Source organism: Pterocles gutturalis, unplaced genomic scaffold, assembly GCF_000699245.1.
Source record: "Pterocles gutturalis isolate BGI_N339 unplaced genomic scaffold, ASM69924v1 scaffold31616, whole genome shotgun sequence".
Lineage (NCBI taxonomy): Eukaryota > Metazoa > Chordata > Aves > Pterocliformes > Pteroclidae > Pterocles > Pterocles gutturalis.
The window spans coordinates 10,158-36,564 of NW_010104017.1; the positions used below are offsets into that span (position 1 = coordinate 10,158).

At 45.8% G+C, this 26,407-nt stretch overlaps 1 protein-coding gene across 1 annotated transcript in view; it reads left to right on the plus strand.

The window, feature by feature from the left end:
* Window positions 1-24,674, plus strand: part of MEI1 (meiosis inhibitor 1) — a 34,106-nt gene extending 9,432 nt beyond the window's left edge. The window contains 21 exon segments of the mRNA XM_010086923.1: window positions 244-378; window positions 924-1,038; window positions 2,587-2,705; window positions 3,741-3,882; window positions 5,362-5,473; window positions 8,248-8,422; window positions 8,533-8,680; window positions 9,246-9,321; window positions 9,324-9,517; window positions 12,619-12,775; window positions 14,907-15,011; window positions 16,359-16,469; window positions 17,048-17,229; window positions 19,444-19,525; window positions 19,988-20,193; window positions 20,988-21,069; window positions 22,971-23,077; window positions 23,921-24,052; window positions 24,408-24,522; window positions 24,525-24,594; window positions 24,596-24,674. Of these exon segments, the coding sequence (XP_010085225.1) occupies window positions 244-378; window positions 924-1,038; window positions 2,587-2,705; window positions 3,741-3,882; window positions 5,362-5,473; window positions 8,248-8,422; window positions 8,533-8,680; window positions 9,246-9,321; window positions 9,324-9,517; window positions 12,619-12,775; window positions 14,907-15,011; window positions 16,359-16,469; window positions 17,048-17,229; window positions 19,444-19,525; window positions 19,988-20,193; window positions 20,988-21,069; window positions 22,971-23,077; window positions 23,921-24,052; window positions 24,408-24,522; window positions 24,525-24,594; window positions 24,596-24,674 (2,644 nt within the window).
* Window positions 24,675-26,407: the final 1,733 nt, after the last annotated feature.

The following is a 26,407-nucleotide window of genomic DNA, read 5'->3' on the forward strand; positions in this document are numbered from 1 at the left end:
TGAAGTTCACTCTTTGTAGCAAACCCTCCACCTGCTGAAGTTAGAAACTAAATCCTTGAGAGGAGGTTCTGAATTATGAAAAGCATGGCTGGAACCACATGTCTCAGCTGTCCATTTGGTGAAATAAGGAGAGGGCATTACAACCACATGTCTCAGCTGTCCATTTGGTGAAATAAGGAGAGGGCATTACAGTTTGTTAACTCTGGCAATATTCTCCTTGCTTACTCTGCTTCCCCTTTGCAGGCAACCAGTGGAAATCAAATTATTCACAAACCGAGGTCTATGTATAGAAGCCATTGATGTTTTGATGGAGACAGTGAACTGCCCAGTGCTGGAGGTGGTAGTGGAGGCTGTGAGAGCTGTGGCAGCTTTCCTGAGGTAGGTAGGAAAGTATTTGCAGGCCTTTCTTCAGATAGATCTGTTGATACCATGTTGGTCTCTGCAGCTCCCCTGTGGCTATGTGGGTGAGTGTGCTCTGCAGTGGGACTTCTGTCTGAGACAGGCGTGGATACAGCTGAGCTAGCTTCTCACATGCCTCAAAGGGTTGCCAGGGCAATGAATCTGTGGTAGGCAGCAAGATGCTGCAGCAAGGACCTAGCGTCCCAGGCAGGCTTGTACTGTGGCTGCTGTGGCTTTGTCACTCTGTGCCCCATCTGGATAGGTAAGAGCAAGCATAAGACTGTGTACAGGCATATGTTTCCTGACTGTAGTGGGAGTGGACGTTGAATGCAGTGAGGGTGTGTTTGGGCACGTACCTAGATGAAGGCACTGTTCAGATATTTTGACCATAGTATGCTGTTCTGAAGAGAAGGGGCAATGGCATATTGCGGTCAGAAGAGCAGTTATTTCTGCTGGTGTTGCCTTCCAAGGTTGAATGTCCCCAGCAGGGAATGTGCTTTCTGTCTTTCTCTCTGCTTGTTCAGGAAGGACCATCTGAGCTCCCCTCCAGTCCCATATGAAGAGCTGCAGAAGCTGCTGGAGGCAGTGCTGAAGCGATGTGCTGACTTTTCCCCTCCACAGGGTAGCAAGAGGCATGCAGTAAGTCAAAAGTTGTTGTTTCTTATTGGTAGGACCCAGCAAGACAGGGATGATCCTCCTAGCATGCTATGTGGATGTTGTATGTATGTTCCATCCCCTTACGCTGTGGCTGTTGAGTTCTCTGGTGTTTCTTTTGATCCTCATGCCTTGAGAAAGTAACAAACTTTGTCTTTGAAGTATCTGAAGATGGATGCTGGTGAATGTTGTCTTTCTAAATCAGTGAAGATTTATGGTGCACCACTTAAGCACCTTGCACTCTTTATGTGTCAAGTACTCAAAGGTTATTTGAATTTCCCCTTCTTCAAGCCCCCACCTTGTAGGCTGCATTGGTCAATCTATTTTTTTGGCAATGAACATCTCTTGCTATGCCTTTAGACCAAGAGGGTCACCATATATGCAGTTTGATGCCTCAGCATGGGAGCTGTTAGCCACTCTTTGAACTAGAAATCCTTTCTTTTTCCTGGGATATGCAGGTAGTGTGATGTGCTGCTGGGACCTACACACCTCTGAGGAAAGCCCACATTACAGATGGCTAGTGAAAAGGCAAGGGCTGAGTCTTCTTGCTCTAGGCTCAGGGCCATGTAGGTTTAGATCACATGTCTGCAGTGGCAAGAGCATCTTGCTGGAGCATGAGAACTCCAAATGCCTGCCTGAACTATCTTTAGGGCCAAGTTCTGTGGTACCAGATGTCTGTCTTGTCTGTCTGGAGAAAGCAGAACTGCTTTCTGCCCCATAGGCAGGTGTTCGTCTGTCTGTTTGCAGACACACAAGGCTTGGTGTCCTGTTCAGAATAAAGAGCTTTGCAGGAAAGAAATTAGGCAGATAGGAAGGACATCCAGTCTGTCTTTAATGGGAGAAAAGGGGAAATGTTTGTACCTATATGAAGGTGTCTCAGCATCAAATGGGGATGGAGAAGGAGTTCTGAACTGCCAGGCACCAATGTATTGCTGTGTCCTCCTCTGGTAGTATTTGGAGAAGACCACCACAACAGGTTAAGCTTTAAAGGCAGATTCTTAATTCCAAGTGGTTCCCAGTTTGGGCAAATGATTAACTCTGACGCTGCAGTTGGCTTCTGGCTGCACTCAGTAGGATGCTGTGTGGGAACAAGACCTAGGACATGGATAGTTGCTTACAGGTCTGAGCCAAAGTAAAGAACTTCTAAGATTTCAGTGCTGAGCAGGGAGAGGAACTGTTTGGTGTTGTCTGGAAAGTAATTGGAAGAAACAAAAATATTGAGTTTTCTCAGAAAGGTTTGAAGTTCCATTAGCTGAGCTGTTTAAAACTCAGATTAGACCAAACCATGGCAATACGGACTGTAAAGACAGGGCAGTGCAGAACCAGGAGCTCTGTAACTCTGTCTTCCCTAGGAAGAGCACAGCAGCTTTCTAACTCTGCCCTCCCTGGGGAAAGCACAATAGCAGAACACCAGCTATGTGAAGTAAGTGAGTGAAGGGAAATCTCTTGATCCTCCTGCTGTTGGTATCGGAGAAGAAAGCTGTTTTTTCCAACAGTGAATAAAATATTTTGAAGACTTCTGTCCTTTAACAGGGTGATCTCCTATTCTCAGTGTCTCAGAGTCATCCAGCAAACAGAAATCTTAGCAGAGTTCCTCAGAGACAGGGGCAGTTCTTGCTCAACACCCTGGAATGTTTCAGAAATGCTTGCAGGTGAGGAAAAGTCGGGGGGTAGGGCGGTGGGGGGTGTGTGTGTCTATGTCCATCCATCCTCTGTCCTTGTAACTGAGTTCCTCTATCCAACCCCACCACTGAAATATCACATGTGAGTTCAATGCATGGCACTTGTCAGTGAAACAACAGAAGGAGGGATATGTAGTGATAGTGAAAATTTTGTGACACCTATATGTGTCTCCCAATAAATTTGCCTGGGACCTATCAGTTTATTTCATGTCTTTGGCCTTTGAGGAACTGCTTGAAAATTAGCCGAAACTGGTGACAATGTAAGAATGGTTGGAAGGTATGTGTGAAACCATATTCCTGTGCCCAGGGGTGTGTGGTCTCACTGCTGGAGGGGATTAACCATTGAAAAATCTGCTCCAGATGCTGGCCTTGTATTTGCTCATGTCTGTGACCTGTTACTGCAAGTGGGTTTATAGGCACCAACTTTTGTTTTGCTGGATGAGAGCTATCTCTCACCCTTAGGTGCACAGCAGATGGTGGTAGATGAGTTTGTGTATGAATCCATATCTGTTGTTAGGGAAGTCTGGCCAACTTAGTTATTTTGCCTTGCATCACTTGTATTTGGTTTGGCTGAGATAATTCAGTCAGAAGCAGGTGTCCCAGTCTGCACTGACCCAGTTAGAGAGCACTCGGGTTCTGTCATGGTTTTTAGATCAGCTGAATGATCCCCTGGCTGATTTTCATGAGGTTTGCTGTATTGTGCTCCAGGCACTCTGGCCTGGCTGAGAACCTTTAGTCTTGCCACACTAGGGCTTCCCAAAGCGGATCCTTTCTTCACAGAAGCTAAGTCTTCCTTTCCCAACTTGTACTTTTGTGCAACATTGCTGACTTCTAATAGCTTCACTCAAGAGGTAACTGTGTGGTTGCCAGATTCCTGTGTTTCCAACCCATCAAGTGTTTGTGGGGTCCTTAATGGTGAAAGTTACGATGGAAATGTATTTCCTGACTTCCAGTGCAGAGTGAGGAGGATTCCTCTCTCCTCTGGTATCTGCTGTGTGTTTGTAGGTTAGCAGTGGAATTTCAGAGTGATCCCATGGCCCAGGAGAATGCTTTCACTGCCCCCAACTCTGAGAGCAAGGACACACTGAGCAACTTCTCTGAGTTCCTGTTGAGGATTTGTGACAGTCTCTGCATCCCCGTGGTCATGGTAGGGTTTCTTTTGAACTTGGTCTATTCCTTGGATACCTGGAAAGGTGCTTTCAAGCACCAAGAGTGGATTGCACAAGTGGTTTTTTTGGAAAGAGAGCATGTAGAGTAAACCAAGAACAGCTGTGGCATTTGCAACCTCCCCAGAGCCAAATCTGGCATTATACACTTCATGCAAAATGGGAGTGTACAGTCTCAGAGGGCAGAGAAATCAGAAGGCTTTCATGTAGGTTGCAGGGTCTTTCTTCAGACTGCAATCCCCATAGCCTACCTGCCATGCTATCTAATCCATGGCAGCTCTGGATGTTGGAGATAAGAGTGCCTGAACTGTTGTTTCCCCTTCTGATGCTTTTTCAAAACTTGTCTGTGCCCTGGAAAGCAGTAGTATTTTGTGCTTGCAATTTCATTTTCATGCTTCTTTTTTTCTTTTGTGTCTCTGCCCATGGCAGGGGGGTTGGAACTAGATGATCTTTAAGGTCCCTTCCAACCCAAACCATTCTCTGATTCTGTGATTCTTTCCAGGAAGTATTAAGGAGGCTGCCCAGACTACACAGCAAGGGCAGTACTAAGCATTGTGCCTCAGTAAGGTCAGAGACACAGCTTAAAAAGCAGCCGTGGAGAGTCACATGTGCTTTAGTGCTCCATACAGAGCAGTAAGACACTTTGAGCAGAATTACCAAAATAATGGGACTCTGGTTGTGGTTCTAAATGTTGAGTAAATTTTGCTTGTGCTTTGCTGCACATTCAGGTGTATGGCTTCTTGCAGTTGTTGGGAGCTTGGAGGTATTTTGTTTTGTATTTTTTTAACCAATCTCTTGGTAGGCAGCTGCAGTGGCATTACTGTTCTCCTCCCTGAAGGGAAAGTGCAGTGCATGTCCAGTTTGGCAAAGCTGGAGTCAATGTGCTGTTTCTTGCTTGTTGAACTTGGATAAAAATAATGGGCTGTGAGAAAATTGCTCAGTGACCTTCTACAAGAGTGAATTGAGTCATTTTGTTCTAAACAGTTTAGGGCTGGACCCTGTAGAGAGCTAAACGCCTGTTTGCCACTACTCAATAAAATATTGAGGCACAGGCATTAAGTGTTACTGAACTCAGCTGCACTTAAGCATATGTCCTACATTGTATGCCATGCTGGAGAATCAGGCAGTTATGTCCAGGGTAGTATGGGCAGTAATGTCAGTTGCTGTGCGTTAGGGCCTAACTGATTGCCAGCTGGAATCAGGAAGAAGTTTCTTGTTTGATGTAATATCTTGCAGAGTTAGCAGCACAGCTCATAATGTTGGCAGAGGGGAATGTTAGTTGCTTTCAAAGTGCTCTGTAAGCCTGTGTACTTGCTGCCAGGCAAGAACTGGTTACTCCATTTGCTTGGATTTAGAAATCTGACTTGGGAGGGGAAGGGAGAGGGCAGGAGGCAGACAGAAAGATGCTGCTTTCAGTTTCTGTTGCATATCATACACCTGATCTTTTCTTCTTTCCACAGAGCTACCTGGAAAGGGCTGTCAGCCCGTCAGTGATGGAGGTTTTCATCTCAGCACTTAATACCCTCTTTACAGTGGTGCCAAACATGCGGAATAAGTTCTCCAAAAAGCTGGGTATGGGGGTAGTGTGGGGTCGTGTTCTTTGTGCTCTTAACTGATGGAACTTGCTGCTACTGCCTATTACTGAGGCAATGAGTTTAACAAGACTTTGTGGCAGATTATAGTACATGTTTATATGAGTAAGAATAGAGTGCACAGTGATGTTCAGCGGGATGAAAAAGTTATTTGGTCTAGCAATGGTGATGGGACAGATTTTATTTTAGATAAGTAAATTGTGTCCACAATATTGAGAACTGGCTGTTCCTGTAGACAGGGATTATGATGGAATTGTTGGTAGGATTTTACTATGTAGAAATCCTGTTTACTCTGGGTAACCCTTACTCCTTGCACACCACTGAGGTGATGTATAGAATTCCTTTATTATAAACAGTGAAGATGGCAAATCTTCCCTTCTTCTCCAAAGAAAACAAATGCATCTCAGATATCCCCCTGCAAACCAAACTTGGAGTAGTTTGTTTTGGGAGAGAAAGCCCAGCAAATCTATTCTTACTGAGATGGCCTGCCCTGGTAATGGTTTGCATGGAGATATGTGAGAGGATGGTTATGGGACCTGCCTGCTCTTTTCCCTTATTATACATGTTCTGTGCTCCTTTGACATTTCTGTCTTGCTTTCTGTCTAGCATCCTCCTCCTTCATCTGGCTGACACTGGAGCTGAAGGCCAGATTTTGCTCTGTACGAAGGTATTGTGATGTGTGTAGTGTGAGTCAAAAATTTCCAGATGGAAAAGCAGATCATGCCTTATCTAATGCACCTCATTAGCCAAGACAGGAGGCTGAAAGACTCAAGAGTGGTTGTATCTTATTGCAAAATGTAAATGGTAACTGACAGTGGCAAAGCTGTATGTGGGAGAAGGGAGAAGCAGTGGGGTAGGAGGCAAGTGGATTTACACAGCGTTGTCAGAATTCTGTGCTCCATTTTGACCTGCACAGATAGAGATAAAACAGCCTGACTTTGGAGTAGTCAAGTTAGTGGGTGTTTTGAAAAGAAATAACAGTAGCATTAGTTCCATCTGAGCTCTGGCTTCCTAGGCACATATTACCACGATCTTTTTTCTTTGTGGTGTGGTAATGTATAAGAAAGGGGAGGGAGGAGGAAGACCTCAACAGCAGACATTGCAAAGGGTCTTCTGTAGCAGAGGCTATGATTTCTAGCTTGAGGAGCACTTGGAGAAACTCTCTGTGGGTTTGCAGAGATGTTTTACCTCTTCCTTCATGTGACTGCATCTCATTAAAAGAGTAAACAAAATACCTGGCACCTGTAGTACAGGTTACCACTGTGGAAGTTAGAGTGGGGATGTTTGTGCCTGTGAATGGTGTACAGAGGGAGTGGTCTAGGCCTCTGAATGCGGTAGTGTGGGGCACCAAGGATGGTGTGTTACAGTGCAAAGATATTTGGTTACATCCTATTCTGCAAGGAGATAATTGGAGAGAGAGAGAAATACCTGGAAATAGAGCTATTCTCACCCTTTCAGTTAACATTTTGGCATTCTTCATTGGTCATCTCTGGAAACACAGTTGCTCCAAAATCTCCTTACTGGTGTTTGCCAGTGCAATCAGGTGTCAGGAGCCACCCTCAAACAGCTCCTGTTCTCTGCAGTGTTATGTGAATACAGCGTATGATGATTATAAGAGTACCCCACTGTATTCATGTTGTCTCAAGGAATGTGAATACGTTCACTGTCATTGCCTCTACTGTACCTGCCACATCTGTGAGCTGACTGTCCTCTGGGAACTCATAATTTTCCCGGAAGCCCAGATGGGCACCTAGAGTCTTGTGACAGGGCAGGTGCTTGTATGTGATCATTCAGTAAACGAGGTTCCAGCACACAGTGTGTGATACTAGAAGTGGGAAGAGGATGTTTCTAGATGTCTTCACTGTATCTTTCTGCTCTTCTTCACAGTAACCCTGCCTTGAATCAGGCCTGTTCCAGCTTCCTCTGCAGCTTGTGCCTGAACCTTTACTCTGCCACAGAGAAGGAGAGAACTTCTTCTCAGGAGGGCAAGTTCGGGGAAAGAGACAAATTGTTTAATTTAGGTTGAGGCCTTGCCACCCTCTGTTTAGGCAATAGGTGAAAAAAAAAAAGACAAAGGAGGAGTGAAGGGACACACACACACACACACATGCGCTCTATTGAGATATTTTTTTTCCCAATTTTTCTTTAAGTGGGGAGATGACACTCAGGGAATGCCTTTTGAAGAGTTTGAAATCCTGCCTGGATGAATGTGTCTCATTTGCCTATGGTTTTGTTTACCTGGTGGCATGCACAACTGTGCATGGCTTAATCGAAACAATATTACTTGCCACAGACACCCATATCTGCAGATTAAGGCCATTTTTTTTTCCTCTAGCATACTCTATAGCTTTCCTGTCTATCCTGTAACTTTCCATAATAGGTTAAGTCCTAAATAAATGAGATGAAAGTTTCCATATCACAAAAGCCACTTTTCCCACCGGGAGTGGTTGGTCACCACATAGGCAGCATCAGCAAAGACCTGGGAACCTCAAACAGAAGTGTCTTTTCATCTGCAAAGCCAGCTCTATTAGAGCAGGTCTTACACCTCTATTCGTGCCAAATCATAGAGGCACGCTTGCTGCATGCAGACTGTGGGATAGGAGGTTAGCTTTGATATTTCTTACATCAGGAGCTTCACTAATTTAACATGCTTGAGTTTAGGGCAGGCAGATGGTTCCATCCCCCTGTTCCTCTCCGCTTTGACATAGACATTTGTCATCACTGCCTGCCTGCTCATATTAGTTTTATTTCTAGAGCAAGAGATGTCTGAGCTCCTGCAGAAGGGTCTGCCTCAATTAAACTACACCGTTGCTGAAAGCCTTCTCCTTCTGGCTGAAACCCCTGAGCCCTTCTCTTTGGATCAGTCTCTTTGCAGCCACCAACATTGCTTCATACTACTCTTATACTTTGCCTACACCCTTGGGGACAGGTGAGCCAAGAGCATACAAGGCAAGTAGTTTTGTGGCCATTATGTGCCATGTTTTGGTGGGTAAGGCATGTCTAATGTTATTGTTTCCACTCCATTCTCCTTGAATGCAGGTTTGTCCCAGAAGCAGAATTATTTTTAGCCATAAGAAATTTTCTCCTATCAGCACAGGACCATGGAGACTGTCCACCTCCATACATCCTCAGAGCTGCGCTTTACCTTCTTGCTGTCTGTCAAGACAAAGGCATAGCCCTGGACTTGGTAAAAGGTTTAGTTGCTGCTTCCTGGACCCTTTTTGTTGAAACTAAGGTTTCTTCCCACTCCCATCAGCCCTCTTGCAGAAAGTGTTTTGACATAGGTGGTGAGCAGTGAATGAGTGAAGAGTGTGCAGTACATCTACACTCTGGAAAGTTAACTGTGAAAATCCACTAGGGAATATAGATTTGACTGTATAAACTTGTGTATGTGTGGGAAGTGTAAATGCGTTGGATAGGCTGTGAATTCACATACAGAATATAATAAATTTCATAGCTTCAGTCTCCTGAACACATCCACAGCCTCTGCAGCAGGGTTTCTAGTGTTCCCATATGGCTGGCTGCTGCTGCTGCACAGCTTTGAGCACTGTATAAAGCCTACAAGTTTCTTAGCCTTTGTGATGCAAATAGGCTTCACAAAATGATGTTTAACTGATGTATTTGATTGTCTACTTAAAAGGCAGTGTGACTTTCTCACAGTAAACTCATCACTTCAGCTTTTGGATATTCAGTATCTAGTGATTATTTTGTTCTTTCTCCCCCTCCCCTTTTCCCTCCCACACATTTGCCAGAGGTCATTGTGTACCATAAGGAGGATCCTGGATAATCTGACAGATCTGGGTTCAGTCTACGTCCATTGTCCTCTCCTAAAAAAATCTTTCTGTGCTACCCTGAATTTATGGGGAGATTTGGACATCAAGTCCTCCAACTCTGGTTTTCCTGGGGAGACTGCAAGCAAACAGAGACTGAAGAAGCTGGTTTTGGCATGTCTGATCAGCTGACCAGTGCTAACCCATTACTTCCCATTCTGAAGAGCAATTCCAGCATTTTACTTATTTTACTGGTATGTGACTTTAATAAGGACAGGCTGCTATTCTGTCACTGATGTAGTGGACTTTTTGTTTCTTAAAACACTTAGTGCTGTTATGAGGCCAAGGATTCTTCTAGAAGGGCCCTTGTGTGTATAGACAGACTTCCACCTCCCAGGGAAGCCTCAAATGGAAAATGGGACAGTGTGTGGGTGTGTGTGTGGTGTGGTGGGTGTGTGTGTTAGTTAGCTCCTTCTCTGTCATCCACCCACTGTGATAGAAAGGGATCTCTTGAGAGGTGGCTACAAAGGGATCTGAAAGGTGCTGCTGATGTATGCCATGAAAAACTCCATTCCTTTCTCTATCCAGATACATAGCTAGGTACTCCAGATTCTTCTGTGGCAGGCTTTCAAGAAGCTGTTTTGCTAATTTGGGAGCAATGGTTTACTACTGATAGATGAGAAGGATATGAGGAACAAAGGACTTTGAAAAAGCAGCATGCAGAGAGCAGCTTTCTCTCATGCAGAGGGCACAGCTTTCTGTTGGCTTGGGGTTTTGTTTGTTTTTAACTGGAGAGTCTTATCAGAGATTTTTCAGGACTGCAAATAGCACATTTTATTGCTTTTAAAAGATAAAATAAAAATCTTCGGACGGGGAAAGTTAATCAGTGAAGGGAAGAAAGGGGTCTTGAAGTAGCAGGACTAGTGTGTTTGCATTTAGCTGGCTTAATGAGCTCTGTTAACGTGTGTAATCATGACAGAATCCAGGTCCTGATGGCTGCTCAGAGGCCTTCTCTCGCTTCCACCTCTCCCACCTGCCCTGTCACCCCTCCTCATCAGTGGCCACTTGTCCCATGACTGTTCAGCCACTCACATAGGAAATACTTGCTAGCATTTCCACACAAGAGCATGAGATTTGCCTATAAAGGCAAAAGCTAAGAGCTGTGATGTTTCTTCTCCAGCCTGTTAGAAAAATTGTAGAAACCCATGTCAGCAGACAGTGAAGAAACAAGGTTTGATTCTGAGTGGGCAACCATCAGGCATTACAGACTGGCATTTATTGGTTCTGATCTAAGAGGCTATGAAGCAAATTTTAATATCCCATGTTACCGAAATGACTGGTGGGAGAGCTCTTACATAGGGCAGTTCTTTCACAGTCAGGGTGATACTGCAGAGTAGGTAAAAGCATCCAGGTATTTGATACCATTGCAGAGATGAGTAAAAGTGATCAATGAGTTGCCATACCAAAATAAATTAAGGAGGAGAAGTGTCCTGTGAGACTTGCTTACCCTGTTACCTTTGGCAGTAGTTCTGGATTCTATCACTCCATAAACTAAAGCAGATCTATGCATCACAGGTCTATCAATAAGCGAAAGAGAAACAGTGACTCCTTCCATGCATGGGACAGCATTCTTGCTTTCCCTTTTCTGTCTTGCTGTGTATTCTTGCAAAAATAAATTAATTTAGCTCTGTCCTGGTTTTTAAATTGAGTTGTAATAAGTCACAGGCTTTGACAATTCACCTTTTAGTTGGGGAAGAGCATAATCAATCTGAATTTAGATGGGCTAATAAAACAATGCAATATCCTGGGATAAATATAGTGTCAGATGTAAACAAAACTTATGAGGTGAATAACCTCAGCCTGAGAATACACTAGTAAAATGGAAAGGCCTCTGCATAGTACAGTGAGACAAAAATGAATGTCCTTCCAAGGATGATTTATTTTCTTATCTGCTTTTAATAATTGTCTGGATTAGACAGCACAGATGGTTAGTGGCTTCATCTGAGACCCTGAGCTCCTGAGTAGGAAGGAAGATGTTAACACAGTGATGCATTTACCAGGACCAGGAAGGCTGTGGCCCTTGGTTAGCGCCATTTGGTGCTCTGTGTGTGTTCATCTGGGGGTGAATGTGGTCATGATCACACACTATCCCACTTTTCTTCTCCACACTCCAGATCTGAGCTGTGCTCTCAGAGAATGGAGATAGGCTGACATTAGATTACATTCCTGAATGTCATATAGGGCAGATCTATGTCAGCGGAGCTGAGTGCACCAAGAGCTCCCTGCCTCTTATTCCTGAATGTCTCAGATATGAGCAGAAATCAGGCTCAGAATTGGAGAAGTTTTTCTGGCACAGGCAGCCTGTTCTTACCTTAACTGCTTTCCTTGGGTGTGGGATCCCACAGCCACTTCTCCATCATCCCAGTCTGGATGCATAACTCAGGTGTGACAGGAGAAGGCAGCTGGAAAAGTCCTGGCAGGCTGTAGTCTTGGTTGCTGAGACCAGTTTTCTCTTTACCTCTTTCAGCTGTGCTATTTGCAATGCAGTAGCCAGGACTGATGGGGGAGGAGAGGAAAGGTAGTGTTGAACATAATACATGTTGAAACGATTGTATTTTGTCAGCGCTACCAGGCATTTTCTGCCTGCTCTTTATGGAACTATATCTGTACATCCTGTGGAGGTAAATTTAATGTTAGACACCTTAACAATAAAAGTATGCCCAAATAAAGGCTAGTGGCTGTGGGATTCAGCTCAGAGACTCCAGACAGAGCTCTGTATTCAAGAAACAGGCTTGTGGGCTGAATGCTGTGTACACAACTCTTCCATTTTCTGTGACTGAGTGATCGCTTGTCTGGTTTATGTACGTTTCATGCGGTTTAGCTGTTATGTTGCTACTGCAGATGCGAGGCTGCCAGCCTTTTGAAAATTAGTAACTATGGACTGACTCATAAGCTTGATTTTAGGTAAGTATATTAAGATATAACCTGATTTTTCCAAACAACAAGGAGAACAGAAGTGCCAGAGGCTCTATGCTCTTGGAAACAGGGCCCTGGCTTTAGAATCTAACTTGTCTAAAACCTTGACCTTAAATGTATGTTACCCCTACACTTGTGTGCTGGACAGGAGTTACGTAGCCAAATGCATTCTTTAAACAGAATGTTACTCAGAGGTGCCTATCAGATGAGAGTCTGTCTGCTTTATTCAGTACTCTATTTAATCAGGATGTACTTAATCTGAATGGTGCTTTATTAGGCTGTTTCCCAAGGCACCAGATTAGCATAATGGTATTAAACAGCAGTGACTTCTGCCTAATCAGGGCCGAGAGGTGATGTGTGTGTGCTTCTTCCCTCCCAGGACCTGATCTGTTCAAGCTCTGAGGAGGTGGCTTGGAAGGTGTTGATGACTTTAAGGACCTTCCTGGAAAGAAATGAGGATGTCCTTGTCTGTGACCTCCTCCGGAGTCAGTTCTTACAGATTCTTCAGCAGCTGCTAGTAGAGAGCAGCTTACAAGGTGACCCCCATCTGTGACTTGGTCTTGCTGTGAGATCAACTAAAAGGGTAGATGGCTGAAGGGTGCAGTCTGGGATGGAGCGTTTTTGAACTGCTGATGTAGCTTCAGTACTTATCTGCATGAGGAAATTTATGGATAGAACTGTACTGATTTAGTTTCCTTTTCCAGAGATTCTTGTTTTGACATGGGAGAGTCTTTTTCTGATTTAGATTGTTCTGGCTTCAAACTGTGATTGTTAAACCAAGGCAAGGTTCTCTTATACTGCCATAGGTGTTCAAGTGGAGAGTTTGCTGGTAAATCTCTCAGCTTGAACAGGGGTGAACTGGTAGCTGAAAGACATCCTCCTTTTTCCCTCTTCTCTGTGCAAAACAGCTTAGTGTGCCTGAGTTTCCCCGATCCCAGGGCACAGAGACTGGGAGCAGAGGTAGTTTTGAATCATTCATGATATTGATCTCCAAACAGGACCTGTGGTATCTTCAAATCCCATAGTTCTATTAAATCTCTTAAAGATTAGCAGGGTTGTGACTGGGGGAAATCTCTCTGTTTTCCTTACTAGCCCTGACTGTGGAGCTGGGACTGTTGCACTGTCATGAAAGGTGCTGTGTAACGCAGCCTGTGAGCTTGAACTGAGAGAGGGAGCAGTGCTAGGATGTCCTTGGCTCCCCTGGCATAGGGGCCCAGCACAGCTTTTTCTTGTTCCTGAGGGGGCTGTTGGCAGTGGCAACAGCCCTGCTCTGTTTGGGAGGTTTTTGCTGCACAGTAGTTGGGATGGAAGCAACAAGAGGTACAGTGTTTTTGACATACCTCCAGCAAAGTCAGTAGTCTGGAGAAGAGGGCGTGTTGAAAGCAGGAGCATAGTAGAGAAGATTATGGATAAAGAAAGCAATGTTGGCATCTGCCACGTCTGATCTTGTTTGGAATTGTGTACATTTAGACTTGTGGTATCCCTCTAATCCAGGCGTGCCAGGGTCTGTGGGGAGGCAGAGATTGTCTGTTCCCTGTTGTGGGAGTCGGACCTATTCCTCCAAACTGCTGGTGATGCAGACCAGGACACTGGCCTAGAGGGGCTTTTGCAAGATTAGAGCTCTTGTGCTGTATCTAATAGCCCCACTCCTCTTCATACTGCATCATGAACTCCTTAACTGAGTTCCTGGCAGCCCCATCCAGAAAGTCAAACACCAGATGTATTCTGGAGACACGACTTCCTTGTCTCCCAGCACACAGGCAGCTCTCTGTGAGGTCTGGGGCAGATAAGTCCAGGAGATCTGCATCCCTGTTCAAACAGTATCCTGCTCTTAAACGAGAGGGCCCAACAGGGGGACTCCATCAAGAACATGTTAGCATTGAAAACTCCCTTAAATGTTTCTGAAAACTCTCTTAAATGTTTCCTCCTCAAAACTGAAATCTCCTGAGCCTTCATGATGATGTTTTCTGGAGGTGATAATTGCTTGCTGTAGGTACAGCTCTACACAACACAAAATCTTTACCTGTTTACAGCATTGCAGAGGAGTGAATATATCTGGGGGGGGCTGTGGTTTCCCTGAGGAGTTGGTGGTCTGAGCAGCTCCTCACGCACAGACCTGCTGTGTGGGGCTCTCGGCCCTACTGTCTCTGCTCTGCCCTGTGGGGTGGAATTGGGCGGCATTTTCTGGCCTCAAAAGATGGAAGAGAACAAATGCTGTGCAGCTGAGTGCTGTCAAACCACGGGCTGCAAGTGATGGTCAAGTAGATGGGAAGAGGGCAGACAGCAAAGGGCCGGTGTGTTCCACCTTATTAGAGGTGTCAGTTTGAATGTGTGGTGACCGTGCCCCTTATATGGTTCACTAAGGGTGTAAATGACCCCAGCCTCCTCTTCCCCGCTTCTTTTTCTAGTTTTTCCTAGAATGGTGTTGGCGGGATCCAGCATGTAACTCAGGCCAACCCACAGTGACAGAAAGGGGGCCTGATCCAGTGGGGACTGTAGAGATGAGAATGAAGTTGGGAGTATGTTTGTGTGTATGTGTAAAGGGGAAGTACTTCCTCCCCTAACCCACCCTCATTCCTGAGCTGGAAAATTAACAGTTCTTGGCAAGGTTCAAGGTACGACAGTTTAGAGTTCACTGACAAACTAAGCTGTCTGTGCCCTTCTTAGCTAACAGGAGCCTGCCTGTTTTGCTGACTCTCCTGCTCCTGGTGCAGCTGCGGAGCAAGGGTTTGAGGGAGCTGGACAGCACAGACTTCAAGCTGCTTCACCAGGGTGAGTCCGTGGGTCCATCTTCTCCCCGGGGCTTCAATCTGTGTTCATTAGTTGTTCCATAAGATGACTGGGGCTGGCTCTGTCCTTTGAGAGAAGATGTACCTTGCATCACAGTTATGGTCACTTTGTGATACTTCATAGCCAGAACAGGACTTGCCCACTCCACCTCAGAAACAAAGAGTGGGCTGTGATTACTCACCATACTGTGACCTGCCCTCTTGCCTGGTGATCGGTACTTGGTGACTTCTCCCTTCTTGGCTATTGGAGGTTCATGCAGGCTGTGAAAAAAGAATAGATACTAATAGGAAGTTCAGCTGATCCAACCTTTTATCTCTTCTCTGCTCTGACAAATTGATCTCTTCAGCAGACTTTGAAGAACTGTCTCCTTCAGTTTGAAATGTTCCATGTCTTGGGGCTGCCTGTGTTGCCCTTGTAAAGAAGCAGTGTTTCTCATTCATTAGCCAAGGGAACTGAGGGTGCCGAAGAAGCGTGTCCCCTTTATACCAGCCCTTTGTAGCTGCTGTGGTTTCAGAGCGTAGCTCAGCTCTGCTCCCAGGAGTCACAAGCTCCTTCTGCTCTTGCTTTTGTGCACTGTATTTTTCAACACAACTCTCTCCCTGCCCCAGCCACCCCCTTCATTCCCTGCTTGGCTCCTCAGGCTGTGTTCTTCATGGGTGAGTGTGCAGGGCACTCTCCTTTGATGAGGCCTGTGTGAAACCAGCTCATAGAAGGAAGGAGTGTGGGCCGGTGTGTTGCCATGTGTTTTTTGAGAATTGCTTACTCAGACTTTAAGCTCTTCAAAAGCTCTCCTATGACAGTTTTGCTGAGCCCTACAGTCCTGGATTTCCCTCCCAAACTCTCGCTAAGCATCATTACTGGATGTTTGGCTTACAACAAACATGGAACGTTTATTACTAGTGTGAACAGAGCTGGTGAGAGTGGAGGAGCACAGCTCTCCATGCCATTCCCCAGTTTGGTCCCCGTGTCAGATGAGCACATGGGTGTTTATCGTTGACCTAGCATTAGGATCAAACTCACTCTGTGGAAACAAGTAACTTACAGTCTGTTGCTCTTGTATTCATTACAGCCCAATGCAATATAGGCCCTTTAAGATGCCCTTTTCTATTTCCCCCCTTACCCCCAATTATCATACTCCACTGCACTGTCCAGTCTGAAGCAAACACTGTAGGGCAGATGCCTGTTGCTTTGTCTGTACCATGCTCTGTTTATTTTCACTTCAGTTCTGTCACTTTTTTTTTAATTCTGTCCCCACTAACTGACTTCTTTCTTGTGCTGAGGTGCTCTGTTATGCTGGTGTCTGTGTTACGCGTGTTCTTTTATTTCCAGTCAGTAATCTCTGCGGGAAATGCAGGCCGAGGGACACTGAGCTCCTGCAGCCATCCTTGAATTTTCTGTACTGGAGCCTTCATCAGACAACACCATGTAGTCAACAGAGAGGTGAGGCAAGATTGTATTGATTGCTAAATTAATCTCAGCGAGGTTGTAGCTTGGCCATCTCAGACCGTATTCTAACTGTCTCAGCAGATAAGGTGGAACCTCCCCCTTCCAGATGCAGCATTACAGTTAACAAAAGCAATTTTGTATTTGGGATGAGGTTTTTTAGGTTGAGGGGTTTTTTTTTTGGTTTGGTTTGATTTTGCTGCCTTCTTATGATTAAGGAATTGGCTGCTTAGAGGCAGAACCGCTGTATTTTTCTTGGTCATAGAACACAGCAGTGGGGCTTTGGTGCCTTGTTTGAAATGTCCTGGTATTGCCATGGTTCAAAAAATTAAACAGTAATAGAGAACAGCTCTAACCAACCTTCCAGCTGTGTTAGCTGGAGGCTGGTCATTTTATTAGCTGCTCGAGTGGTAGTTTATGCTGTGGGAGATGAATACCATCATATTCTGATGAGCTCTGTCAGCTGGGGCTGCCTCACTGCAGCAGGGGTGTGCTCTGCACTTCTCTTCTGCTTGTCAAGCTGGTTTAACCTGTGCCATCCCATCAGCCTTTCTGATTATGTTTCTCCCACACAGCAGTGGCTGTGCTGCTCTCCAATGTGTCGTTGCTTGAGCTCCTGCAGAAAGTTTTGGAGTGCACCTGGTTACAGTCCTCTCCCTCTGAACCTGCTCACCTGTCGTCTGAGGATGCATTACTGTGCTCTGGATGGCTGTTGGTTGCATCCCTTTTACTTTATCAGCATCGTTACAATACTGAGGTTAGAACCACTCTAGTGTTCAGATCCAGGGAATGGCTAATCCTAAAAAAAAAAAAAAATTAAAAAATTCTTCATTAGCAGAGGAAACTGGTTTGCTTTGGCCTGGAATCTGCTTGCCTTGGTTGCTCTTTTGTTATTGTCCACAAGTTATTCCCTGCTGTGCTTCTCCAGCAGGACTGGAAGCCAGCATGTTGCTGAAGGATGAGACCCGAATCATTGGAGAGTTAGAGAGGGGCAGAAATCCTGGGGGAAAAAGTGCATACCCAGCCCTCCTGGTCCAAATCACTTTCCTCTTCAGGACAGAGCAAAATACATTTAAGGCCTTTCTCAAGGGAAGACTGGGGGTGGGAGACAGCGCACATGTTGTACGCTGCTTTTTTTGATGCTACAGTGAACAGTAGTGGAACACTCACAATCCAAACCCATTATTGGCAAGTAAGTGCTCAATATTAGCAAGCGCATATGAATGTGGGCAGCTGTCATTGTATTTGATGCTTTGCAGTGCGACAGGAGAGCTACACTGGAGTTGTCAGCTGATACTGGAATTAGAATTTTGAGGGAAGCACTTTGTAATGCCAACACATGGGGATAATATTTCCTTGTGCAGTACCTCCTCTGGCTCTCTTGATACGGAGTTAAACAGCATGTCACGCATGTATTGTGAGGTGTCTTCCTGCAGTTATGCCCAGCAGCATAAGTTCTTTGCGAGTCTATTAGTGGATGATAAAATCACATTAAAGACATGTGGGCATGTGCACAGAGAGGCGGGGTTGGTCTTCTAATGCTGAGGGAAGACTTTTTCCAAAAGACCAAACCAGACCAAGTCTGCACCTGTTACTTCATGGGTGTGCTGCCTCTGGTTAGGTCTCACAGCATGGGACTTGTATGGACTGTCAGCTGTGTGAATGCATAGCAACACCTGCCTGTCCCTGCTCAATTAACTGCTGAGCACAATTTATCTCTCAGTTTCAAAGTCAGGGCTGGGTCTCGGGGGTCAGTGTTATGCCAGTTCCAAAAAGGACTTGGTTCTAGTGGCTAGTGTTGAGTTTCATCTTCTGGGAGTCACTCTCTCAGCTCATACTGATTGAATCCTTCTTGCACCAGAGATGGGGAAAGAAACTACAGATGTAGGTGGCAAATGGAAGTGGTTCAAGGATGCCTCAGCATTTCTTATCTTCAAAATTTCTAAGCTTCAGTGTTTCTTTGTGGCTGTGAGCTGATGCCAGGCTGTCTCCCTGAGCCTGAAGCTTTTTAGAGGGGAATGATGGCTGCACAAAATGTGAGTTGCCCACGTTAATCTCAGGCTGGTGTTAATAATAAGGACTTGTCTGGCCATAGCAAGCTTGCATCTTAACTGTGTTACTGCTACTGGCTTTAGCAAAAGCCTGTGGATAAATATGGGTCATGGATGGTAGGCTATTAAAGGCTTTGGTGTGTCAGTTCTTAGACAAGTAACCACTGCCACCCTGTTGCTGGAGGTACTCCTAGCTCTCCTATTGAACGTTTCTCTCTTCAGAAGGCAGTTTGAAGGAATCAGCCCCATGGTCCTTGTGCCTGTCCTCCCATGCCAACTCTCTGCCTTAGTGAAGAGCTTCAACCCTTCTGGTGCTCTGTGAGCCTCCATGCTATAGCTGCTGGATGGCAGCTCTGTGATGGAAACAGTGTATTGCAGACCGCCCTCTCAAGCCCACCTTTCCTGTTTCCCCTAGTTTCCAAGTCCCTAAACTCCTTGGCCTCCTTCACCCATGCCATAGTTCCTAGCCCTGGGTTCTCTGAAGGCTTCCCAGCTCCAGCAGGCAGGGACAGATTCTTGTCACTGCTGGCTTTTGGTTGCCTGGCTCCTTAGTCTTGCTGACTGGCTGTGTGGCTAAGGTACAGCCGTGTTTGGGGATGGCTGGTCCTGGTAGCTCACGTACTTGGCAGTCTGCCAGCCACGTGCCAGAGGGCCTGCAGGGAGCAGTGAGAGTGAGATGGACAACTGAGTTGCACTGTGGTTTGGAAGCTGTGCGGGGCTGGCAACTGGTAATGTGTATAACTTGAGGACCCAATGATGTGATTCTCCATTCTGTGTCAGGCTCCTGAAACCCTGTTGCTGTTCCCTTGTTTTTTAATGGTCATCATGGGGTAGTGTTTAAGGATTGAAAGTACGTAAAAGAGCTTTTTACCTGGTCCAAACCAGCACAGTTTTTTCTCTTCTATTTCATTCTCCTCTAGGTTCACCAGACACTCTCTCTAGACCTAACAGAAGTCATGAATGCAGTCACCTTCAGGAAGAAAAAGCCCATCTTGCTGTTAGGTATTTTGCATCTGTTACAGGGGTTTGACTGGAAGCAGCTGCTAGTACCATGTTACAGGCAACAGGGGAGAACTGGTGACTATGAAATGGAATGGTGGAGGTGCTGGTGGGAATCTGGAAGCTTTGGTCCATTTAGCTTTGGGAATACTTAACTAGTGGTGAGAAGGGGAAAAAGGGAACTGTCTGGAGCTTTGCTGTGTTTGAACAAATCTTCCTTGGAGGTTGGTAGTGACATCTGGAACTGAGCATGAACTGGGATATTGGCTCACAGGGAGGAGACAAACAAGGGAATTCATGTTGCCATTCCTGCCTGAAGCTGTCAGTAGCTGCTGGGCAACTCTGATGGGCCCTCAAGCCCAAATTTTCTCTCCTCACCTCTCCCATGCTTTTGCACAGGCACCAACACACAAGGCAGGGGAGAGGAAAACACTGACATACACTAATAAGCGGCTCCTTGTTTAGTGAGCATCATGCAGTTCCTGAGAGCTGTCCTGCGACAGAACTTCTCCTCCTCTCTGCTGGTGATCGTTGTCCAAAACACAGCCCAAGATGCTACACAACCACAGCCATCATCACTGCAGGATGCTGCCTTGCACCCCCTTACCACGCAGCAGGTCTTCTCGCTTGTTGTCAGTCTGCAGAACCTTTTGGTGCATGTCCAGTTGCAGGTATATAAAATACGACTTTTGAAACAACACTAGTGTTGCTGGGCTTCAAGCAGGTATGCTAACCTGAGGAGAAACCATTCTGTTGCAGAACCTAAGGGTCTGTCTGTTATTTTTTTTTTCCTTCTGCCTGCATTTTCCACCCCTTACAGGCATGTGATGGGAAGGAGGGAAAATACACTTGCTGCCGCATGGCACAGTGAGAAAGAAGGTAAATCAAGCTATGCGGTACTCCCTGCTGCTGAACTGGAGAGCTGAAATTCTGTGTGCTAATGATGCTCTCTGTTTTCCCATCTCCTGCTCTGCAGGGATGCCACATCCATACAGACAGAGGTGGGAAAAGTGTAACAAATCCCAATCCCTCCCCCATGCCCCTGGCAAGTGGTAGTACATCTGTGTACATTTAACTTGCTCAGGTGATGCTGGGCTCCAGGGGATATTCCATCAGTTTATATTTTACTCTCTTGAGTGATGTTCAGCTCGCATCTTTATCTTTATTCTTCAGAGGCTGTTACTTAAATTTTTTTTTTTTTTTTGTCTCAGAGTAAGTAGTCGTGCCTTTGTCTCGCTCCTTGATGTGACAGATAATTTGTAGCACATTGAATCCTGTGAAGAAGGTGTTATTTTCCTGTACTGCATGCTTTTCAGATCCTGCTACTTGATGAATTTTCTTCTTGCAATAGCTGTTGACTGCTGGTTTTTGGTTTTTTTTTTTTTTTTTTTTTTTGGTGTGGTGTTTGTTTGTTTGTTTGTTTGTTTGTTTTTCTCTTCTTTTTTCCTCCCTCTTGGTATTCCAGAAAGACTCGCTGCTCTCTCAAGCCGTGGTTGCCTGCCTGGAAACCTTGGTGGAATACCTGTATGTGAAGAACCAGGATGTTGGTAAAGTCTTCCTTCTCTTTCTTCTCCTGGGTTTCCCTCCTGCAGTGATTTTGAGCTCTTTGGTCGCCATCCAGTAGCGCCCTGTAGCAGATGCTTAATGAGTTTATGCCCAATAAGAAAAATTATTTGTGTGCCTAAAGTTAATCATGTTCTTTGTGGGATGAAATCACAGTGCCTGGCTCCCCTGCAGGCATGAGCCCTCACTTTGGCTCATGACACCAAGATGCTTTCCAGAAGGAAGAAAGTCATTCTCCACCCCCTCATATGATAAGAGGTTTAGGAATGGAAGGAGTATAGGTAGTCTTCCATTTCCAGGCCAATTGTAGCAAAGCTTTAGACCATATAGGGGAGGGAGGATCTGAATGTGATGTGTCTTCCACACATGCAGCATTGGTCACAGTTTGGCCCTGAGGGAGGGGAAGGGAAAATAGGGTATTAGGCAGCCTTAGGAAACGGAAGCTGGAAATTCTAGATTTCCAGGGGCGAATGCAGACCTTGGTTTCCAGAGTCCATGTTGGACCTAATGTATACCATGTTAGCAATATAACAATATGACAGCGTTGTATAGTCAGGGCGAAGAATAGACCCTTCTGCTTATTGTCAGCCTCCTGCCACAAAGACCAGGTGCTGGCTCTGATCTTAAAAAAGACAGAAAGTTCTCTGTACCCTGACCTGTTCAATTCAGTCATTTCAACACTAAGAGTGAATGAACACCAGACAGCAGGGACACTGAGAGAGGAAGCGGTTGAATGAAGATATAATACTGCAGATGAATGGCAGCCAGTAGCTGAAGGGAGGCTAATAAAGGACTGGCTTAAAAGAAAAAAAGGTGGCATGTTATGGGGAGGTTCCACTGATTTGAGATTAAGTTAATGAAATGCTGGTTTGCCAACTTTGTCAGTGTAAATTCTTGCTGTGGTGCAGAAGTTCACAACAACAATAACAGGAACATAGCTATGTTTTACTGAAAGATGTGAGAACACTGCAAAAAATGAGGCCTGAACTCTGCCTCTACGAGTTGCCTCATTTGAAGCTTTCTAAAACCCTCTCTTGGTCCAGAGATTTTTACAGATGTGCAGAGTAGGCTCAGTCCACACTGCTGGTACTTTCTCATTTCCGCCAGCTAAAAGTTACCCTGCAAACATTTTACATGATTTTTTAGTGTTGTTTTTCCCATATAAAAGATTATTGTAGTGGTAATAGGGAGGTTATGTGACTGCCAGTGGAAAAGGGACCTTTCTAAAACTGAGTTGCCATGGTATAACAAGTTATATCAGCTGACCTGTTGTATCCTAACCTGCAATAAATACAAGGTAATAACACTTTAGCATTAAGTGAAAGACTTCATGCTGTCATAGATGGTGACCTTAAGAACTTATTAAGAACATTTTCTCTACTGATTGTTTGCACTGCTGCCATCAGCCTGGCTGGTCCCCAGAGTATGCTTTCTGATGCAGATCTAGGCTCGGTTTGTGCAGCTGATGTTATAGGGCTTTCTTCATTCCCCAAAGGGTATTCTGGAGCTAAATAAAACCCATGGCCAGGAAACTCATCCTCACATTGAAACCAGAGGATATTATTTTTAAAACCCTGGGCTAAAGATATCCCCTTACTATTTTATTATATGCACCCCAGGAGAAGGTTTCTCTTCCTGTACCAGCACAAAGATGGACAAAATGTATTTTCTGCTTTAAAAAGCTATTAAGCTTTTGTCCTCATGACTAAAGTCTTGGTGAAAGAGTGACAGATTAAAAAGCAAGTAAGAACAGGGCAAAATATTCCCTTAGTGTTTCACAGTGTGGGGTCTAGAAGAGAAAACTTGGGGTCAGTATTGAAGACTGTGGCCTGTCACTTGGCCGATTTTTAAAGCTGTCTTTGCTTGGCTTCTCCTCCTCTCCCAGCTCTACATGTTGCTTCACAGCCCTGGCACCGATTCCTGCTCTTCACACTACTCAATGGGGTCCAGAAGTCCTTTCTGCAGCCAGAAGTTCTCAGGCTGATGACTTTGGTGAGCAGGGAGGGGAAAGGCAGGCTGTTCTCCATTTTCTTACAGTGTGTTGGTACAGTACATGTGGGTCGGTTACTGGAACTTACCCCTATGCACACACAATCTCAGATATTGCTGTGGCTTTGGCACTATATTCGTGCCCTATAATAATGATACTTTCAAGTGAACTTCCCTTCCACACCCTGCGGAAAGTGACTGCTGTTAGGGAGCATGTCGTGTTCTTCTGGTGTTTGTAGTATTTATTTATATAATCTAGGACCCCTGGAGAGGACAGGGGAAACCTACAGAGAACATGCAACTGCTGTTGCCAGTCAGGGAGTATGCTGCGGCTCTATGGAGAGCAGAGCTCTGCTTGTCACCACAGCTCATCTCCCTGTCTTTGACCTAACAGACCTGACTTTTCAGGGCAGGGAGTTACCACAAGCTACTACCCTGATGTACCTGGGGCCTGTGAGTACTAGAGGGAATGTAGTCCTAGCCAGCAGAAATACTGAAGATGAACCCCTTGTGGTAGTGGACAAGAGAAAGGGGCAATTAATGTGAACCTTCCCCCTCCAAATATGTGACGGGTCTGTGAATCTTTGTTATTTCACTTTTTAAAGGTTACCTGGTTCATTTCAATTCCTTCCTGACCTAAACCAAAGTAAGTTTGGTTATAAATCAGAGCACTGTCAACATGGATATTTGCCCTGGTTCTATTAGAAGTGATATAAAAATCAGGCCTGTGGTTAAGGTGCTGCAGCATCCCACTACATAGAAGAGGTATTTCCAGGAGATGAGTCACTGTTGGAGACTGTGCATCTTTCACTATTTAATGCCTCTATTTTTTTCTTTTTTTCCAAGTTTCTGAGATATCAGAGCAGCAATATTATTTCTCAAAAAGAAATTAGCCAGGTTCTCCAGGAGGCAGCAGAAGCCAACTTAGCAGAGCTGCCTGAGGCCACATCTCGTGCTCTTCACCTCTTCCTTTGTCAGGTAAAGGAGTGGTGGTTGCCTAGGAAAATAAGAAGAGAATCCCTGTGGGATTGCTTTAGCCTTTAATGCGGAGCCATAAACTTCCTTTGAGGAGGTTAGAGCAAGATGAGGAGGAATCCTGCAGCTGCTAGCTTGGCCTACCGCCTTGAGGGATGTTTGGTGAAATCAGAAAGGGAATGATGCCAGCAGCTGCCTAAATGGTGTCATCATATTGGACTGCCCCTTGATTACCCCCAGATCAAAGTTTGAAGGTCTAATTGCTCTGTGTGGAGATGAGGGAGGGAGGTATGAAGGACAGAACAAGCCCAACAGTTTCCTATTGGTCTGGAAATCATTCTTTCTTCTGACTGCTCAGATTCAGAGCAGTCATTGCCAGGAGGAGCCAGTGCAGTCCGGGACTATTCAGACCTTGCTGGAGCGCCTCCTGGGGCAGAGGAGCACTTGTGTGAAACGTCAGGACATTGTGTATCCTTTGCTGGGCAGGTGCCTTTGGTAGGTGATGTGAGGGTGGTAGCTGTAACAGAGGTAGAAGGAACACTTAATCCTTCCCATGTTCCAGCTGAAGACAAACGGAAGTGGAAAAACTCTGAGTGGTTGCTACACTTGGCTTTCTTGGGGATGAAAGACTTCATCATCCCCAAATTTGAGAAGACATTTGGGAAATGAGGAAACATTCGGGATGAAAGGTGGGTCTCTCTGCTGGGGTTGCATCCCTCTGTGTGGCGGAGGTGGTCTGATGAAAGGGGAGCAGGCCAGGGAGCCTGTGACTTCAAAGCAGTAATGATCCCTGTATTGATTTCCCTGGAGGACGAACAATCAGTGAACCTCCGTGTGTGTGCTAACTAGTGCCAGTGTGCCTGGGAAGTTGTGGAGACCCAAAGGTGACTTGAGCACTTTCAAAGCACAATGAGCATTCAGAAACTGCTGAGTGGAGTTACCAAACTGTGTTCTGCTTGGTGTTGGGGTCCTCTGCTGAGAGATTAATCCTCGTCTGTGGATGGGAGGCAGGGCCTGCTCCCAGGTGACCTGTGGAGAGAGAGGGAGCCTGATGCAGTATTTGTTTATTTCGCAAACTGCTTTTGCCTTCCTGTTCTCATCACGCTGCATTGCCTCAGACAGGTAGCAGTGATGGAAGTGGCCACAGCAGTGATTTCCTGTTGGGGTGGGGACTTCCTCCATTGTGGGACACTATCATCAGCCATGTGCAGGGTATATGTTGAGTGAGTGTTTGTTATTGGTGAGGAGTAGCTTGTCCTTGTGCTTACCCCCAATGTGATACTACTGCCCTGTGGTGGGATGCTCAGAGCGCAGGTTGTCTAGGTAGAGACGGTCCAGCTCCATGAAGTTCCTCTCCACTGGCTTTGCTTGTCTGTATGGGGGTCAGGGGAAGTGGACAGGAGGTCTTGTCACATTGCTGAAGTGGCTCCTTATTTCTGGGTTTTCCACATATGATGAAACCTTCAAATCTTTGTTGTTAGGAAGGGTTTTGGGTGCGGTCAAAGAGCAGCAGTGGTGGCTACCTGAATAGGATAGTCATGAGCGTGGAAGACAAAATCCTCTGGTCAGAAACAAGCTCTGACATCAAGTTTTGTCAAGAAAGGACTTTCTTCGGGTTCACCCACGGGTTCACATGGGTTGGAGGGGAGTTAGTAATGAAAACCTCCTCTCAGCAATGTGTCAACTGTGGGAATGCCAGTACCACACTGGAGTTTCAGACATGCCTTCCCTTTGGTTTCCGCTCATGCTGTCAATGGCAGATGTCTGGGAAGCGTGGCAGTGTCCCTCTCACACATTGGAGACTGAAATGAGAAGATACGGCACATGCAGCAGAGGAACAAGGCAAAAATGGAATAGAAGACCCCATCCTGCCATTTATTCCCAGTGAGTAGCAGAGAGAAGATGGCCAAAGGAAGGAATTTGTAGCTCATTTTCAGAGAAAGGTTTGTTGAAAATAATTTATAAAGCCCAGTTACTGACACGGCTCCTCGTTTCCTTTTCTGGGGGGGATGAGGCTCTTCGGTTATCAAAATACAGACCTGCCTCGTGAACACAATGCTGTACCCGGGTGGCAGGTGCTGTGGACGAGGCGCTCGGCTGCCTCGGCTGGTGGTGCTGCGGGGTCGCCCCTTTCCTCTGGGTTGGCGGCGTTGGTGGGGGGCTCCATCCAGGACCCTTGTGGGGGCAGATGTGCTGCTTGTCCCGCTGGGAAGGGGAGACTGCTATCCTGGAAGCGGGCGGCGGGGCCGAGCTTCTTCCCGTGCACGGATGATCCCCCAGGCCAGCTCCCCACACCTCCGCTTGCCTCCGCGCTTTCTCCTTGGGGCTTTCACGAACGAGGTGCCCGGGGAAACTCTC